Source organism: Charadrius vociferus, unplaced genomic scaffold (genome assembly GCF_000708025.1).
Source record: "Charadrius vociferus isolate BGI_N301 unplaced genomic scaffold, ASM70802v2 scaffold55, whole genome shotgun sequence".
Classification (NCBI taxonomy): domain Eukaryota; kingdom Metazoa; phylum Chordata; class Aves; order Charadriiformes; family Charadriidae; genus Charadrius; species Charadrius vociferus.
This window is the reverse complement of record NW_009648444.1, coordinates 3,299,880-3,318,454: the sequence shown is the minus strand read 5'-3', so window position 1 is coordinate 3,318,454 and position 18,575 is coordinate 3,299,880. Positions and strand designations below refer to the sequence as shown.

At 40.4% G+C, this 18,575-nt stretch overlaps 1 protein-coding gene across 1 annotated transcript; it reads right to left on the bottom strand.

The window, feature by feature from the left end:
- Positions 1 to 215: 215 nt before the first annotated feature.
- On the bottom strand, positions 216 to 15,871 carry SLC9B2 (solute carrier family 9, subfamily B (NHA2, cation proton antiporter 2), member 2). The gene is made up of 11 exons (XM_009885505.1): positions 15,779 to 15,871; positions 14,004 to 14,187; positions 12,327 to 12,497; positions 9,443 to 9,585; positions 7,400 to 7,527; positions 6,317 to 6,492; positions 5,682 to 5,788; positions 4,372 to 4,521; positions 1,956 to 2,064; positions 1,603 to 1,739; positions 216 to 616 (listed from the first exon to the last, which is right to left on the bottom strand). The coding sequence occupies exons 1-11, from the start codon at positions 15,869 to 15,871 to the stop codon at positions 377 to 379; spliced, it is 1,638 nt and encodes a 545-aa protein (XP_009883807.1). The 3' UTR covers positions 216 to 376.
- Between the last annotated feature and the right edge of the window lie 2,704 nt (positions 15,872 to 18,575).

The following is an 18,575-nucleotide window of genomic DNA, read 5'->3' as shown; positions in this document are numbered from 1 at the left end:
GAACTTGTCATCTCACAGCCCAGTTTCAACCATCAAGACGTTATTTTCTTCTGTTTATATTCCACCTCATGACTTCACTCCATGCCTGAACAATTCTGATCCTCTCACTGGCCTCACACCCACACATTTCAAGCAACTGTTGACTGCTGACTTCTCAGTGACTCACTGCCTGGCCAGCTGATTCACTGTATGTTCAGCTATTTCATCTCAAGGCACCATCAACACATAAAAATATTTTATAAAACTCCACCAGGGCTGCTTTTAAAATAGCAGACATAACTGATGCTTGTTTTGGTTTCCCTCAGAAAGATTACAGACACACTGTTTACTCAACAGAAGCGTAAAGGCTGAAGGACCGTATTCCTGTAGTTGCCTCTTACGAAGGTTCACAGGCCTCTGCCTCTTCTCCAACCTCAGCACCTTTCTCCTCCTCCTGGCTATTTGTCTGAGCCTTCTGCAAAAGTCTGGGCCCTGCCAAGCCAATAGCCAGGGCTCCGATTGGAGCCGTGATCAAGATAGCCAAGAAAGCTACTGTCAGTACATCCATTCCGTATTTTTCCAGTTGCTCATCCTGATGAGTTCTTGCTGTATCTAGGGCAAGGGAACCTATTGCAGCCTGCAGGAAAGAAAACATTGCTGAAATGGATCAAGTTCACCTTTAGCACTGAAAAAGGCAAAAAAGGGACTAATCATTAGTCAACATTTAACATAAATTTGACGTTTTTAGTACATTCAACCCATTTGTTTCTAGGCAGTACATAGAAAAGTAAATGTTACATTACACCTATAAGAACAATTTTCACTTGGTTACACTTCAAATTTCCTAAGCTCACGAGTTTATCTGGGTGGTTCCCTCCTGTGAAGAACATTGCTTAGCTGCCATTTTATCCACATTTTTGAGGAATGTGTGATTAGTGAAATGGGCCAGTATATTGCATATTGCAGCTGTTAAAATGCCACACCTTGAGAACGTGGCCTGAAAGCAGTCAACCAGTAGCAGCAGTTTTTTTAGTTCACAAATTTTGCAATAACCCTTGCCTGTTCTGATTATTAACTTTTGTTTGCAAGTAATCATGCTATTGAGGCAAAATCTAAATGATTTAATGATCACTGAAGTAAAGGAGCAGGAACACAGCCAGCCTGAGGCTTCTCGAGCAATACAGCTGTCAGACTCCCCCTCACTAAAACAACCACGAACTGAAACCCCATTCTGAGCCTCTGGTGTGACTGTCCCTGCAGACACTTCACGTGCTGTCAGAGGGCAATACTTTTACTTTTGTTTTGAGAGTTCTCAGAAGTTGTATGTAAAGGCACAATAACCTGCAATAGCTGAGAAACAGTTAAACTTCCTATGATATATGTACAATTCTCTGTCATTCTGAAGAGTACAACCCAGGATGCAAGCAATACACCTTCACGTAGAAGGCTCTCCATGCACTTTTCAAGTAGACTTAGGGCAGTTCAGACTATAACCTGTCCATATACTACACTCTGCTCTTACCGAGCCTGATCCTCTCCCTGTTTACTGCTGTGCTGGTTACGAGGAGCTTTGCTAAGGACAATAGATTTAGCCTGGAAGGAAAGTGATGTTGGACTGTTTACCTGGACAGTGGCTTTAGGCATCCATGCCAATGAGACAAATACTTTCTCCTTGAAATTAAACCCAGCAAAACACACCATCAGGAACGTTGCTATGATTCGCACAACTAGGGCGATGGCTAATGTAGCAACACACAGCCCTGCAACAAAGACAAACACTTCTCAGTACTTTCGTGCATAGGTGCCTGAGGGAAATAAGCCTCCTGAAACTGTTGCTTTACAGTGGTGTTTTGGTTTTTTGTTTTGGTTTGGTTTTGGGAGGGGGTGTCAGTCATAGCCTGCTTTGCTTTAGATTTCTTTATAGAGATTCTTTGGAAGCTAATAATGAAAGCTGGATAATTAGTGAATGATCTTACCAACGGTTTCAGGCCTAAGAGATGTAACAGATACTTCTGCTCCAATTAAACCAAATAGAAAAGGTTGAAAGATATTCCATGCAACAGCGACAATTTTTTCTACTTCCCTCTGCAATCAAAACAAAAATAACCTGTAAATTCACAAAAATATAGCCAAGTAGACACAATGTATCATAAAGATTGTCAAGAATAGGTCCTCCTTCTTTGACCTAATGATATAAGATTCAAAATCAGTTGTGCACCTTTCAAAGGTCAGAGTGTGTCTTGCTCTGCTTGTAAATAAATGCTTGCTGTCTCAAGAAGAGAAATAAAAGTCACAGATGTTTGAACAGTAACAGAGCAGTTTGCAGACAAGAGGAGGCAAATAAAGCATAGATGATTTTCAGTATTTAGGAAGACATAATTTGAAGTTTGGCCATGAAGTTTTGAGCCTTTGGGAACTGCATGCTTAAATGTGTTCTCCCATTTGCATCTCAGCAGAGTCAGACCCTCAAAAGTTTCAGTCATGACCTAACTCCACTCGCGCTGCACTCCATCAGAGGCCTGTCTCCATGTCAGCAGGAGCAAAGTTAGACTGAGCAAGTCTGAAATCCCATACTAGCAAAAAGCATTGAACTTTCCAGTGCAATGTACTGTGTATGGGCAAAGACATCTTTTCTCCGTGTGCTTGAACTTTACACCTAAGAATTTTCCTGAGACAACTGCTGCCAGGATAAATGGGAATCTTCCATTTATGTGAAGTGGTACACATAGCATATCTAATAGCACTTCTTTTTTAATTGAGTTCTACAATAGCAAATGAACCTTCAGTGTGTGGAAAATATAAGTGCAGCACTCTGTTACTTAATAATCAAGCCGGGGCCTACACATGTCCTGTCCTCGGTGTTCTCTCTGGGACTGATCCTGCAACATCGCTTGCTCTTCGACCAATGGAATGGTAGATGACTGCAATGCAAAACTTTCTGTAATCTTAAAGAGAACGAGGTGAAAATATACAGACTTCTAAACATTTTTCTTTATTCGCCTCATTTCTCCCTGTTATCTCACCCTTTTCTTTTTTGACAATAAAGCCCAATCCTCTTTACAGATGTTAACATTATTTCAGTCTGTTTACTGCCCATTTAACTGTTTCAGCAATAGGTACAGTGTTCCTTGTTCTCTGTGGACAGTATTTGCCAAGTGACTTCCACCAGGGACAGCACGAGGCAGTGGCCTTAGAGAAGCCCAGCAGGAAAACCCTGGTAATATATTGAGCATACAGTATGCAGACATCTCTGACTGTATCTGTTAAAAAAGAGTTTGAGGCATTTGAAATCAGTATTCTTAAGGCCAAGAAGCTTCATTCACAGATGAAAATAATTTAAGCAGCATTTATGGACTGCATACACTCTTTTAAGGTCCTTCCTTTTGAGATGGTCTAAAAGCTTTTCAACAGATAGCTTTATCAGTTGTAATGTCCTTAACTAGTTAAGTCCCAAGATGAATGTTTCTTTTCTTAAAATCGGACAACAGTGTAATACTTTAAATAGAAACCATGGTTTCTTTTTCATTGTTTTAACAAACCTTGAGATCTTAACGAAGGCAGGGTTTAGATGGGGATAATAATGTGGATTCTGCTATATCTGATCCCCTTTCCTTTCCCTTCTTCTCCCCTTCTCCTCTTGCATGTCTCAAGGCTACAGCTGTGGAGAGAAAGATGCCCTAAAAACATTAAGTGTAGATGGTATCAAGCAAAAGAGGCAGTGAAACATGCCAAGGTACAGAAATGCAGCAGAGTAGCAACAGTAAGAGGATGCAGGCTTAGTAGCTAAGAGAAAGTGACTAAAAAGCAGTCTTTTGTATGGTTTTTGTGTGGCCTTATATCACCATTTCTTGTGGGCACCCTGCTCTCTAATTTATCCAGAATACACTGGCTGGGATTTGGGAAAGATGAGAGAGGATGGTTACTTACTGTTTTCCATTTTCCCCTCCAAAACCACAGGGGACAAAACCTCAGGGTGTTCAGGCCATGTGCCCAACTGTATTTGGACACCTGGTTGTAAATCTTACCATAAAGTGACTGTGTAAGGTTACAGACAGTCTCACAGAGCTGCAACATAAAGCTTTGTATTCCTAGTCGAGTGCCTTGACAACTAAATCTCCTTTACATGTCTTAAGATGTCTAAGAAAAGCTTGTGAGCATTTCTCTGTCAGTACTTTAGGGCTCTGTATCGAGATATACTCGCATACATGGTAACTTTCTGTCATGCTAAATGTTAAAGACTTCCGAAATAAAAGTAGAATGTTTTGTTAATCCACACACTCCCTGGAGCTTCATAAATGCACCATTACCACCCCTGACAGAAATGCAAAATCCTGTTAAGCTGTACATTCAAAAGAGTTTTGGTATAGTATGCTTCTTTATGTAAACATTCACCTTTTCATCAGACCATCCCACACCTGCAACAAAAGCCAAAACTAATGTGCAGAGCCCTCCTGATCCAGGGAAGCCAAAGTAGATGCTGCCAAAAACAGCAAACATGGACAGCCCAAGAACAAAATACGACCTCTTCCATGCCAGAGATGCCTGCAGCCAAGGAAAGAGAAAAACAAAAAAGCAAATTTCTGTTAGAAATGGAGGAAAAAGGTTACTTCTGTTAATTTTGAACAAAATAATTGCCATTAACCATTGTGAAAGAATCAAAGCTTTCAAGTGAGACTTGAACTGCTCAGTTGAGTTGAGGGGTTTTTTTAGACATTAAGTCCTAAGAAATTTAAATTTTGGAAATGTAATATTTTCTTTCCTGTGCCCGTTCAAAATCTTAGTGTCAGTAGGCTTTTTATATCACAGCAAACATGATGTTCTATTCCAACAGCCCTGCTTCAACTCCAGTAACAGGATTTTCTACCTGTGCAGTCAAGTACTAGAACAGTTTATCCAAGGAGAGGTAAAATCGTTGTCGCTAGATGTTTTTAAGGACAAGTCAAATAAACATTTGCCAGGGACAGTCTAGTTTTATTTGATCCAGTCTCACAGCACAGTTATATCTCTGCTACTGTTCCCCATTTCTATTTATCTGTTTAGCTCCTTTATCACACTTCTTGTGCTATTTAATAAGAAAAAGATTTGGTCCCACTGAGGGCACTGGATGCTTTGAAAATTGACTTCAGTAGTCCAGAACCTATCTACTTTCTTCCACAATTTTCTGTTCAGTTCATTGCCCCTTGATAGTAAATTCATCTATTGCTTTATAAAAGCTTAATTTTTATTGAAAGTAACACATTCTAATTGTCGCTACTGATATGCCCAACCACTTCAAGCCTACAGTCTGTCCACTTTACTTGGTTTTAATCTTCAGCCTACTGGAAACATCTTATAGAAGTAAATGTGTTGCACGTCAATCTAATTGATGATTATTTTACTGTCTGCAATGGGTGTCAGACCCTTTCTACTTTATGTGTGGACATTTCCACCACCTTCAATGCAAGCAGGATGATGAGCTGGGTTCCAAACTCTGCATCAGGAAGGACTATGAGATTACACATTGTTTTTGTTGCAGTAAACAAGTAATCGCCTACAAAACACATCCTCACCTGATAGGCTTTGCAACCTGGAAGCTGTTAGCACTGTACACAGCTTTCCCCCAAAACAGCTTCACATGAAGCTTGGAAATGAATAACTTAAGAACATCATTCTTTAACGAAGAATCTCTATTTTATAAAAAGGGTTTTTTACTGGGTTTTTACCTGATCGTGGCTTGGGAAGTATCGAACAAACATTCCCAGAATCCCCCCAGCTGCTATGCCAACAGCAACCTCCAGCACTCCACGGAGCACATTGTACAGAGTAGAACCTATTTGGCAAAAGAAAAACGGGTTCAGTAAGCCATACACGGACCCTTCATGCACAAACCACGCTGTAGACCTACGAGGGTGATTCCAGGACAGTGTCTGCTTTAAACTACTTAGGGGCAAAGGGCTTCAGGAGGGAACCTACGGGCCTCAAAGAACTGGATAGTCCACCTTTCTCCCTCTGAAAGCTTATGTCAAGAAAGTATGCCAGAGAAGCCAGAGGAAGAGCCACTGCGAGAACATTGCCAAACCCAGGGAAATTTGAAAGCACTGATGTGGAGCCTGCAGGGACCAGACTTGGCAGCTAAGGGAGCAACTCTGAAAGTTGTTGTGACCCACAACTCAGAGCAGACAATGTTAGAGCGAGACTTTTGATCATAGGTAATTTACCTCTCAATATTCGAGTCCATACATGAACTTTATAAGGAGATGTCATTAGGTTACAAACCAGTCAGTCATAACACAGCACACATTCTTCAAAATATCACTGTTTGTTCTGGGTTTTGCCACGTACAGATTAACCAGCATACCGGAAGAGAAAGCCATCCCAAGGCAAGTGTTGAAGCCTGTGATAGCCAGAATGTCGTCAATGCTGCCAGCTGCCATTAGCAAAGTCGGGATACCTTTCTCCACTCCATATCCCCCAGCTTGTAAAATCAACATTGAGGGAACCACCACAGCAGGGGAGACTGCACCTAGAACAAAACTGAAAACACATAGGTTCAGCCTCTCTTAAAAAGAAAGCACCGAATGAAAAAAACTTCAAAACGTTCTGACCCCAATTCTTTTACAGTATAAATAAACAGACCTTTAGATAAGGTATTTTCCTTACCTTTCCCTGCTAATTACAAGCAGGGATATTTCTATGCAGATTTGCCATCAGCTTTTACATCCTGCCCCACTCAATAGCATTAAAAGTAAAGGGCTCCACAGACTAAGACTTGAGTCTGCACTGCAGGCCAGTTATGCTCCCTGATATATGCCTTGATTGTCCCATTTAGGAACCTGGTCCAGACATCCTTATAACTCAGCAGCCCAGTTCCTCCTCATAAAAATCAGTGTGTGGCAGAGGAGGAGTAGTTCATCCATCTTGCTCCAGTACATGCGTCCAGACCAAGGCCACCAGTTTAGGTTGAACTAGATGGAAAAGATTTCCTCTTCAAGGATATTACTCCAGAATACAACGTGCCACATATTTATACTTGACTTGTGACATGATACTGTCCTATGTGCATCTCTCTACGGGGCAATTCTGAATTCCAGCATGAAGATTCTCTAAGTTGTGGTATCATTTTCTGTCCCTCAAAGCCCCTTGTGTTGTGGTTAAAGACTCAGGGATTGCACTGTCCTCCTTCCTTCTTCAAGTGCCCGGATCACAAACACAGAAGAGTAGTGATGCAAGTACTCCTCCGCAGCCTGGAAATGTGACTTTTCAGTTAGCCACAGTGGCAGACATGAACGGTAAGCAAACAACCACAGGGGCTAAGCACAGCTTCCTAACTGGCATTAACTGAGGTCTCTGCTTGGCACAGACAACTAACCGCACTTGGATCATTTAACTGCAGCATGGAAGCAGGCACCTTTGTCACACAGGAGAAAAGAGAGCACATTACCCTAATATAAATCCCCATTGCCATGGCAGATGCATGAACAAGTAGGCAAGAACAGCAGCTGTGCATGTTTCAGAGATGCACGGTCCGAAAGAAAGCCGTAAACAGACTGCTTTGAGCTTCTTAAGAGCCTGCAATATACAAGCACATTCAGACATTAGTATCAGTACCCTGGGCTTTATGGAGAGGAAAGACATTTATGGTTATGATTTATGGTTTATTGAAAGAATCCCCTCTGAGCTGCAGTACAGGCTGTGACAGCTTTACGTGGCCTAAGCCAGAGACGGGCTCAAGCACAACTGGATCTGGATATAAAATTCCAAGCGCAGCAGTGAAACCCACTGAATTTAGGTTCAACGGGATTTCTGCAGGTCACAGGAAGGAGGGGCAGAAAATTCTGTTTGGCTTCTTGTGCAGAGCAAACTAAACGTGAGAGGCCGGACTAGCTGGGATCCATTTGAAAAGCATACCCTCAACACAGCTGACTTACCCACAGTTGCTTGAGGTCATTTGCTCCATCCACAAAAGATTTTGCTATAAACCCACAAGTTGCATAAGCACCCCCAAAGAATTATCAACAAATCCGTGAAAAAATCATGAAAAGTTGTAGACCTACATAAACTTGGCACAAGGAGGCAAGCATCTCTTTCAGCTGTCTCTCACTTGATATCCAGAGCAGATTAAGACCCATTTGGCTCAGCAACTTCTATTCAAAAATTTCTCTAAAACAGAGTATTTCCATGTAAGAGCTGCCTTTAACGGTTAGTCACGAACATGACTCTGTTAGGACAGGTCTCTAATTTTGACATGGAAAAAACCACCACAGTGAGTTGCACTTTTTAGCAGCACAGTTTATCCCAGCGTAATTAGGGCTGAGAATCACCAGGGCAACTGACATCTTTCTCTTCACAGCTTCAATTGCACGAGGAACAATTGTAACTGCATCAAAGCGTTGCTACATGCAGAGTCCAAATGACAGTTTCAATTGCCACAAGGGAGAAAAATGAGTCAAAGATGAAACTCCTTTGGCAAAAAAAAGTTGTCATGGAATAGAAAGAAAAGCAATCTCACAGAACTGAGCATCCAAGCTGTGTGTAACAACACACAGTCCATGCCCATACAAGATTGAATGTCCTGGAAAAACAGATGATAGTAATCTAGGAAACCAGGCATTTTTCAAGAATGACAAAACCCTATTTTCCTAAATATCTGAAGCATTGGCAACTTCCTGGTTTTCATCTTGGTTAAGAAAAATCAGTTTAATTGTTCTTAACTAGCTATACTCGACCTAGGTTTTATATGAACTATAAGCAGTCCCTTAAACTTAAATAAATAGGAGCCAATATGGTACAGGTTTATTTCAGCCAGCTGATTTTGATCAAGCAAAACCTTGCCTTCATTAATTTATGGAACATCATGTTTCATAGTGTGTGTAGGAAGACTATTTTTTTGTTCACAGAAGCTTTGTGGGCTTTATTATGATGTGAAGCATTGTTTCTGTAGTGCAGCAGGACTCATCTTTGCAATTAATATATTTGCATTAAAATGGCAATGATTCAAAAAAAGGTGAAAAAGACACACAGGTTTGGATTTTTTGGTTGGTTGGGTTTTTTTGATTGGTGTCAACACAAGCGAACATTCTCTTTCAAGCACTGGGGATCTCTTCCATTACATTACTTGTTTTAGTTTGTCAGTGTAAACAGACAGGGAGTTTGTCAGGGAGCGTAAACTCTTCCTGCCAGACCATGATGGAGCACATGTCCTCAAGATGTTCTGCTCACAAAATTCAGGAAGTTTCTTTAAGACAAGGGGGAAAACAGTCATCAAATCAATTTTCTTCAGGTATTTTTTTGGTTGCTCGCCTACTGTATGAATCCGACTGTCAATATTAACAGAGGATTATACAATAGAAACTATGCTTTCTGTAGTGCTCTGATTTTCAGATCCTCTAAGGCTGAGCAGTTCAATATTTTTAACAGAACCAATTATTCAATTTTTTTGAGGGCTGTTGAATACTTTGCCTCACACAAATGGCTGATGCCATACCTTTGGATCCAGGCCGAGTCCTGCTCGGGTCAAGATAATTGAAAGAGCAATATTCCTCAGTGCTGCAGACCAGCGTAGATTTATCTGGACGATGTCAGTAATGAACGGGGTATTTCGGATTAGGAAACCAGCCAGTAGCATCCCTTAAATGAAAGCAAATAAGCTCCTGTCAAATGATTCGTTTTTATTGCACAAGAAAAGCTTGCATAGCGTTCTTGAAAATAGACACTGTATTTATGAAAGACAAAGAAACAATTCATGTTCTGAATTATTAGCCATGTTTTAACGATGGGGACTGAGCTGTGGAAAGACAGAGACATGTTTAAAGCAATGAAAGTGGCCTAAGAACACACCAGGTCAGCAATGAATAAATTCGGAGGACGCTGACACATAGCTTTAGTGCGAGTCCACAGAATTCAGCTTTGTTCACCAGGTGCAGGTGATACTTACCATAAGAAAAGACACCTCTGCATCCTTAAAGATATTTTTCTTGTTAGCTTGTTTTAACATGAAGAGGGGAATATCATCTAGCACTATGTATTTATCTCAGAAGTTGGAAATCGTTAAAAATCCTCTTAGATGTAAGAAATGCAGGTATCGCAGAAACCATAATGCTGAATTCATTGGGAAATACAATCTAAACCAGCTAATCATGGATTAACTTAGACATTTTAAAATGCTCTGGCAATATGACTCTTACACAAAGAAGGGAAAGAAGGAGGAAAAATCAAGAACTTGCTCTTATTTGCTATTTGAGCTACTTGCAAGATCCCACCTTTTTGCAAGTATTAGCAAAACTGCTTAATTAGAGACTTCCTGCAAAGCTATCAGAACTGTAGTTCTGCAAGAACACAGAAAAGTACAGGAAAGGGTGACTTTAAATATAGATCTGCAGAGATTCATTGTAGGTCCCGATGGTTCAAAGATATACTTTTGTGGCATAATTTTATATTAGCCATGTTAAGAAACAGGAAACGAAAAAAAGAGAAAAAGTAAACAAACACTGTGCTCAGGTTGGTGCCAGCTTGGTGTGAGCCTTGGCTGTGGATTTGATTTGTCCTGGAACATGCTAAACTTTCGGTCATTATTCTTCCTACCACCTCCCAGAAAAAAACAGTAGCATAATTAATCTGCGGTACCTCCTGACAATTATACCAGGCTAGCATAATGATCACATGCTCTGTGCAATGTTTGCTTGAGGTCCGGGGCGCTAGAGCTACCCTAATCTAGAAATCTACTTAAAGCAAAAAAAATGCACCTCAAAGGATATCTTCACGGTTCTGCTCCATGTTGTCTGCTGCAGAAACCCCTCTGCAATGTATACCTAAAACATTCTATGCGACTGTTTCAGTAGCAATTTCACTCCTTTTTTCCTCAGAGACTCACTGTAAGGTGCTTAAGTGCTCAGCCAGGCACACTACACTCAACTGCACCTAGCACAAGTGGATTAAAGGCATGTAAGAGTACAAGATTTGTATTTTTAGTGTTGAAACGAACATTCAAAGACATTGTCTACCTCTTCTTCTGACTCATAGATTTCTCCAGCTTTCCTCAGACTGGGGATCTGAACAATGAACTCTGTCCTAAGCAACTCCACAGACGTGTGCTGTCATGCTTAAGTTTCTGTTGTTCAGTATTACTTGTCTGACAAAGCAGTTTCATGCTTAACTCAACTTTTAGATAATTTTAGATAATTTTTTTAATTTAAAAAAAGCAGAATCAAAACTGTCAGAAACTTCTTTTTTTTTAAGAGGGGGGTGTTTCCTTAGAAAGGGCAAACTCCCTCTGCGTTACATTCTGTGTCCATATTATTGCAGGCATGCATGCTATATGCAAAACTTCCCTCCCTCTCATTTGAATTTTTTCTCGCTGGTGAAACTAAGCAGTGCAAGAAGGCACATGCTGCCTGGATGGAGCTGTATTTGAAGCTATAGAGCCCTTCTGTAAGCACTGTTACTGTGTGAGGCACACCACCAGCAATGCAGGTTACAAAAATCACAGCCGTACACTACAGGCAGGTATTTGTAGCCCACTCTACCATGAAGTTTTACTGTCTGTCAACAGCTTTACTCATTTATGCACTAAGCATAGTAATGGAGCCGTATACAGCTGGTGAGATGAACCTGGAGCTTCATTTATCAGCTTCGTTGACATCCCAGAACTTCGTGAGATGGTACTGATCTAACCAAAACCTCCTCTAGGAAAGAAGTCTGAAAAGGTTCGCATGATGTCAGAATTAATGTAATTTTCATTTCCCATTTCTATTTTGCATTTTAATGTAAAATAAAATAGGATTTTGATATGAAAAAAATTATGATTGATTCAAAAGAACTCTCTTTAGAAGAATTATTCCTTGTACTGAATTCATTTTCTTAGGTTTCAGTTATCTTGAGATAAAGGAAGGAGAAGAAATAAATTGCTTTGGATTACCAGTGGTAGGGAATTCCCGTAGTGTTCTCTTTGGAAAAACATTTTCACTGTGCAAGATACATGCAAAACAGCCCGGCAGTAATTTCCATATTAATTAATTATTCTACCATAACAGGAGGTCCAGAATAAGACTCCTGTTTAGTGATATTAAAACAAATTTTAAGTAATTTTGATGGAGGGGACTGAGGATAACAACCTTTGAATCTGTAGGTATACAGTTCTCTGGCCCCCGAAGAATTAAGAGGAGTAACATACAGGCAATTTCGTCTGAGCCAGTTTGTGGAATTTTGCACCTTCTCAGAGAGGACCCGATAAAAGTCACTTGGAAAAGCTACAGATTTTGAGCGTGACACAGTTTGTTTGCTCCCAATGCAAATGTATGTAGCATGCAGATATTCCTTGATGGTTTAAACAACACAAATATGCAGGAAGAAAAGAAGGAGGGATATCTTACCCAGAAGAGCAGGGAGAGGCGGTAGTGTTCTTATTTTAATGAATCCAAAAATTTTGCCTCCAATGACAGCAAAAAAATAAAGAAACAGAATTCCAAACAGGTTTCCACCTGGGAGACACTCAGTTCCAGTGATCGACCAAACCACAGCCCAAACCAGGACCACAATTGCAACTGGAACAAAACAAGAAATATTCATATTTAATCGTCTCTCTGGGACCACTTTGTTTGCTCTTAGATCACATTTGTTTTTCTGCTAAGGAGAAAGGTACCATGACTTCCAGAAATAAAATCACTTACCTTAAAAACCAGTTTAATCGTAACAATGTCTTTAATTTTTGATGCTCCCTAAACTGATGTTCTGATTTTATAAATGCTAAGATACTTTAAAACAATGGCAACAGGAACAGCACTAGGGACCAAAAAGTACTGAGTGAGCCTTGGACCACTCTGGAAAGCACTTAACAGGTCCCAAACTTAAAGCAAAGACTTTCACTAACTTATCTTGCATTTGCTTATCTTCCTTCAGCTACTTCAGAACTTAAATAAAAACCTGCTGCTCTACAGCCTGGCATATCTTCAAGATAATGACCGCAGCTCCAGTCTACTTTTAAAAAGCATTAAATATCATGTTTTAGCTGGATGTATTTGTGCAATACATTGCTATCCCTGGGGGAAAAAAAATAATCTGAAGAAGGTCATGTGTCTGGATAGCCTGAAGTAGTACAGATATTTCTCTTGATACAGTAATCAAAGAGGGATAATACAGGGGAAAAAGAAATTCCTGAAAAATATTATGAGAACATTAAGTGAAAATATTGAAAAATGTGAAAATATTACGCTATTTTTAGGTTCCTAAATCTACGGTTATCCAACAAAAATAGGCATGCATAGATATAAAAGCAGAAGACTGAAGGAGAGGAAAAAATGTGTTGAATAAATCCATCCCTTGTCATAATCCTGAGAAAATGTATTGTGTTTTCAGATTTGATTTTTCTTAATCTTATTTGAGGGTGACAGGTGGCAAAGGGAAGACCAGTAGATTTCCAAACATAAAAACCTAAGAAGCCCAAGTGAGAGAGAAGAGAGGCTGTGGAAGCAGTCAAAGCCACAGGAAAGGTCTTTTGTTAGGTAAAGCCTGAAATAACTTGTTAGCCAGGGATTCTCTTCTGTGAGCCATCAGTGCATGGCAGATCTTAAACAGAATGGCTCTGTTTGCCTTGTAGTTAGGATTCTTGGCTTTGCAAGCCGAGGGTATTAAAAAAGAAAAGGTGGTATCACTGCAAAGTCTCCTATTTGTTGCCTTAATTCAACAAAAAGCCATCCAGTGTGCCAAAAAAGCCACTGTGTTTATAATAATCTTAATGGTCTCACAGCAAAATGAACTATCAAGATGAGAATTAGGAGGTTTTTCTTCTGATGAAAACAATTTGCAATGCATAAACATACCTACCATGTTAAACACAGAAGAGAGGATGAAGGAACAACAACTATACATTCAAATCTTTGCTTCACTTCATTTTTTTTTTCCCTGATAAAACGTTGAAACAAAAGCGTGATGTGTAAGACACAGCTATTTCCTTTCATTATTTTCAAGGATGACACACAGATATCATCACATCCAGAGAAACAAAAGTTGCCATTTCTCCATTTAATTAAACTCTTGTCTTTCTTACATACCATTTGTCACTGTTCGGGCCAGTAAACCCTGAGGAGGACAAGTAAATATATGCCTCCACGTTGTTGCAGGTATTGAAGACCCTGCTATTGGTTCCGGAGGTTGCTGAGCGCAGTGATTCAAGAGAGCAGTTTCTTCTGTTTGTATATTCCCATCAGCACCTTTGGCATCTGCTGTTGGTCCCTCCTGAATGAAAACAATGAGACTCTCTCAGAAGTGGCACTGTATATATTTGAAGTAGCGTACGAGACCTGAGATCAGCTGTGATGCAGTAGATCCACACTCTACAGATGACTACATTAACTCCACAATTGCTGTAGGAATGGTCCAGTTTTGTAGTATATTTGGGATTTTAGGTTATGTCTTTGTTTTTGCATGGTGCAGTGAACTGCGTATGAGAGATTGTGGGACATCTACCTTTTTATCTGCAACTGAGAGGAGTCCTGTCCCAAAACAAACAGTACCTGTTCAGCAACAATATTTGATGAAGAAACAATATTAACAGGTCAGGTTCAGCTTATCTTGTATAGGAGCTACATGTTTATCAACATTTTCTACAATTTGATAGGGTTCTGCTTCCAGAGTATATTCCACAATACAGTTAACGATTAGCATCATTCCAGTGAGACAGTGTCTTCAATATAACTCCTAAATAATTTCTGTTGCAAAGCCTTGAACCGAATAACAAACCCTACTTGTGATTAGACAAAGATGAAAGAACCAGAATAGCTGGCCAGCGCAAGCATTACTCACATGATCCATTGCTGGAAGGCTCAAGCTGGTAAGTCAAGGTAGAGATGGAGAAATACTACCCTGGGAGTTATTTCCTTGAAGAATAGTTCCTTGAAGCGGTTCTCTTATACTGATTCATCTACTTATCCATATTCATAACCAGAGGACTTTTTGACCATTTTTGGATATGTGTCGCTCTTCATTTTAGGGTCCTTATTTTTGACAGGTTAATCATCTACCTTCCCTTATGATTATTCATCTTCATATCAGCTCATTGTCATAGCATGGACATGGAATTCTTGCCTATACTGTGGTTTGGCCCTCCTCCAGTAGCAGTTCCACATTTCCCGTTATTTTTCTGTCTCATCTCTCTCTCAGTATATATCTATATATATTCCCCTTACTCAGAGTCACAGTTGGAACAAATCTTGTGAGCTTTCAGCATGGAGTTACTTGTTTCTCTACCCTGTGATTCTGTGATCACCAGATACCCATGCGTATAAAGACACACCATACACTGTCTTTACAGTTAATACCATATCTTTACTCTAAAGTGCCCTTTACATTAAGAATTTTATTCTTGCTTGCATTTACTGCAAGTCTTTTTTAAAGCCATAGGCATTTCCAAGAACACTGGAGATACAGATATGGAAGTTTAAAACAATGGTTTGTGATTTTTTTATTTTTATTAGATAAGAAAAGGAAGACAGGTATGAACAACTTTCAGCTAGTAGATTGATAGGCACAATTTGAAAGCAAAGAAGCAATCTTAAATCCACGTAATTCTCTTCCACAGCTGATTGTAAAATGTACGCTGATGCATTTTCCACTTCAAGCTGAAATCACAACCATTGATTTCCAGCAATCCAATATACCACAGACTTTTAAAAAGTGAACATTTGTTAATTGTAAGAAATTCCCACTGAAGAGATTTCTCTTTGTATTCCCTTCAGATGTAGGGATTTTAACAGATACAGGAAGAAAAAGGAAAAGAAAAGGAGGTTCCCTCTGACTAAAATTGTACTTTGAGATCTTAATTAATTACCTCGTTTTGCTCACGCATGGGAATCATGCCATTTCTGTCACATACTGATGGCTCAGGATTTTCATTGTCACTTACAATATCCTCCTTTACCATTGTTACAAACCTAAGGAAAGCAACAAAGATGGAAAAGTTAGAGAGAAACAAATACTATTTTCCAGATAGAAGACTCCTCAGTGATGTTTCTTTCCCCACAGATCAGGTGCAAACCCCCTCACAGCCCAATTCGCAATTTAATGTGTTTTGCATGCCTGTGCATGCTGTATGTAAGAACAAAAGACAGAAACTAACAGACAAACAGCATTAAGCTTACAAAGACAAGCAATAAAAAAAAAAAATTAAAAAAATCTGAGTTTTAGAATCATGGCGATCTGTGCTACCCTGTTATTACCTCCTTAAAAGTATGGCTGTAATATATCTATCTATCTATTTCTGCCTCCTGTCAGCACAAGGTAAAGGTTATTTGCTGTCAACACCACTTACCAGGACCATTCGTTCTGAAAGCGTCACGGGTGCAGTGTGCATGGCAGCGCAAGCGATCATTTCATAAAGCTGAGAACGACAACTATACTTTCTACAGCACGCACATGAGGGAACACTTTTCCCTGAACTTAAACCTGACCAGATCCAGCTTGATTTTCAGGGGAATTTTCAAAAACATCGTTCTGTTAGACATTGCTATTCACAAACACATTGACCAAATATCTAAGAAACAGAAGATGCCTGTTTGAATAAAGATGAGGACCATGCGCAACTTGCACTCTATATTCAGCTGAGGCTGATAAAACACACCTCTTTTTTACTGCTCATATCCCATGGAGACACATCTCAGAGTGGGAAATAAGGTCCAAGTTATTTGTGAGTAATTGTCATTGTATTTACTCAGTCTAACTGGTCCACTTCCTGTCAGGTAGATGCTAACATGAGATATGGCAATGCAATGTTCTGTATGGCAGATATTTTTTTTTTGTGCAAATATTTACTGTAGTTTCACAAGTGTGAGCCAGCAAGAGTGGCATGCACGTATCTGAAGACAAGGCTTGCTGGTGTTCTTCTCTTTTACAGCAGATGTGTGTGTATGTTCTCCACCAACTACATTTCAGTGCTAACAGCGTTTTCTTGAACTCTTTTACACTGCTCTGGCCATATTAAACAGCACTCAAGTTAAGCCAGAACTTTTGAGCCAAGAAATTCCTTCCTTGCTAAACAGCTGGAAGGAAGTCAGAGAGCTGATTCTCACAATTATCAAGCCTTCAGTATATAATGATATGTTTGGCATTTGGGACCGATTGATGCCGTGAACAAAGACAGGGGCTGTTGTAACACCTGGGTGGTTTTGTTTGAGCTGTTCTGATATGAAACTGGCTCAAGATGTGGCCAAGGCATAGAGGAAGAATACATAGCCATAGGCACACACTTTCAATATGTTGTAAGGTAACAGTTTTATTTTCTTTCATTTTTAAATGTAAAGTTAATTTGCTCAAATTCCAGTACTTTTCTATATTTTTGATTACTACTTGTAGAACCAAATAGTTGTGGTCTCAAAGTTTTTTAATGAAATAAGTGATACTTTTGGGGTTTTTTTTCATAGGATTGTTCGTCCTTTCATTGGGGCTGGGAATCCCAAATGCCAGTGTACTACTGGGAACAGAAAACGTCAGCAACATACCGGTGTCTCCCTCCTTCCCTTCACCAACCACTTCCCCAGGGTATATGTACTTTATTTTGTAATTCTGAAAGGGGTGCGTGTGGGTAAGGGACAGAAGGATACTGCTCTCCGTCCAGCTTTGCATGGGCAACATCCCAGCTCTTGGGGGTCATGTTGTTGTTGATACAAAATACGTTAAAACTTCTAAGAAACCCAAGTCCACCTCACGCTTCAGCTCCTAAATGTGTTGTTCACCGCAATGTATAGGAAAGAAAAGATTGACTAAGCAAGGAGATTGGATGTTCTGCTTAACAGGAATGGTTTCAAGGTGTCAATGAGTCGTCTGATAGTGGATGTGCTGTCCTCACCTGTTTTGTGCGAGGTCTTCACCCTGTCAGGTTCCTGATACTGCTACTTTCGAGCAACAGCCAGTTGGATTAATGAGACCAAAGGGAGCAGTTAGTTTGCTCACACTAAAGTAGGGATTTTTTGGGATCACAGTATTTGTTTGGGGTTTTTCTTGTCGGTGGGTTTGTTTTGTTTTTTAAACTTCACCCCCTATACAAACAAAATCAGTGATTGAGAAATCTTACAGCGGAATTCATACCACAGGGTTAAGGCCTGTACCGTGGCAACCAGCCAGTAACAGCCTTATTTCAGCACCTCCTTGGAAAATATACTTCCCTTATTTTAAAACAAGAAAGGTTTTTATTAGATCCTCTCGTTTTACTTGTTTTTAATTGGTCGGGAGGAGGAAGGAGAGGGAGAGCGGAACCGAGGAGCTGAGTGACAGGGCAGCGTGCGCACGCCTTTAGAATTAGCTCTAGCGCCCCGGCGACTGGCAGCGCTCCGCTTCGCACACACGGGCAGTACGGAAAGGAGTACAAATAAAATACCGCAGCCACCGCCAGTCAAGGATGAGGGAAGGGGGGACATAACCCAAACCGCGCATCATCATCATCGTCGTCCACAAAAAGCCGTAACTGAACCCTGATGCAACCTCCCTCCCCGCCCGCCGACAGCCCCCGCGCTGCCTCTGCCGCCGCCGCCGGGGACGGGAGGAGGCAGAAGGGCAGCAAACTTACCCGGGGAACGGCAGGGGTGGGAGGGAGAAGGAACCCCTCGCTCTCTGCGCAGCAGCTCCCGGACGGC

Excerpts from the sequence above, each read along its gene's own strand:
- SLC9B2 (XM_009885505.1), bottom strand. The coding sequence starts at position 15,871 with ATGGTAAAGGAGGATATTGTAAGTGACAATGAAAATCCTGAGCCATCA. Across the intron at positions 1,740-1,955 it reads TCTTAGGCCTGAAACCGTTG|GGCTGTGTGTTGCTACATTA; the intron begins GTAAGATCATTC and ends TCTTTGTTGCAG. Across the intron at positions 617-1,602 it reads TGCCTAAAGCCACTGTCCAG|GCTGCAATAGGTTCCCTTGC; the intron begins GTAAACAGTCCA and ends TCTTTCCTGCAG.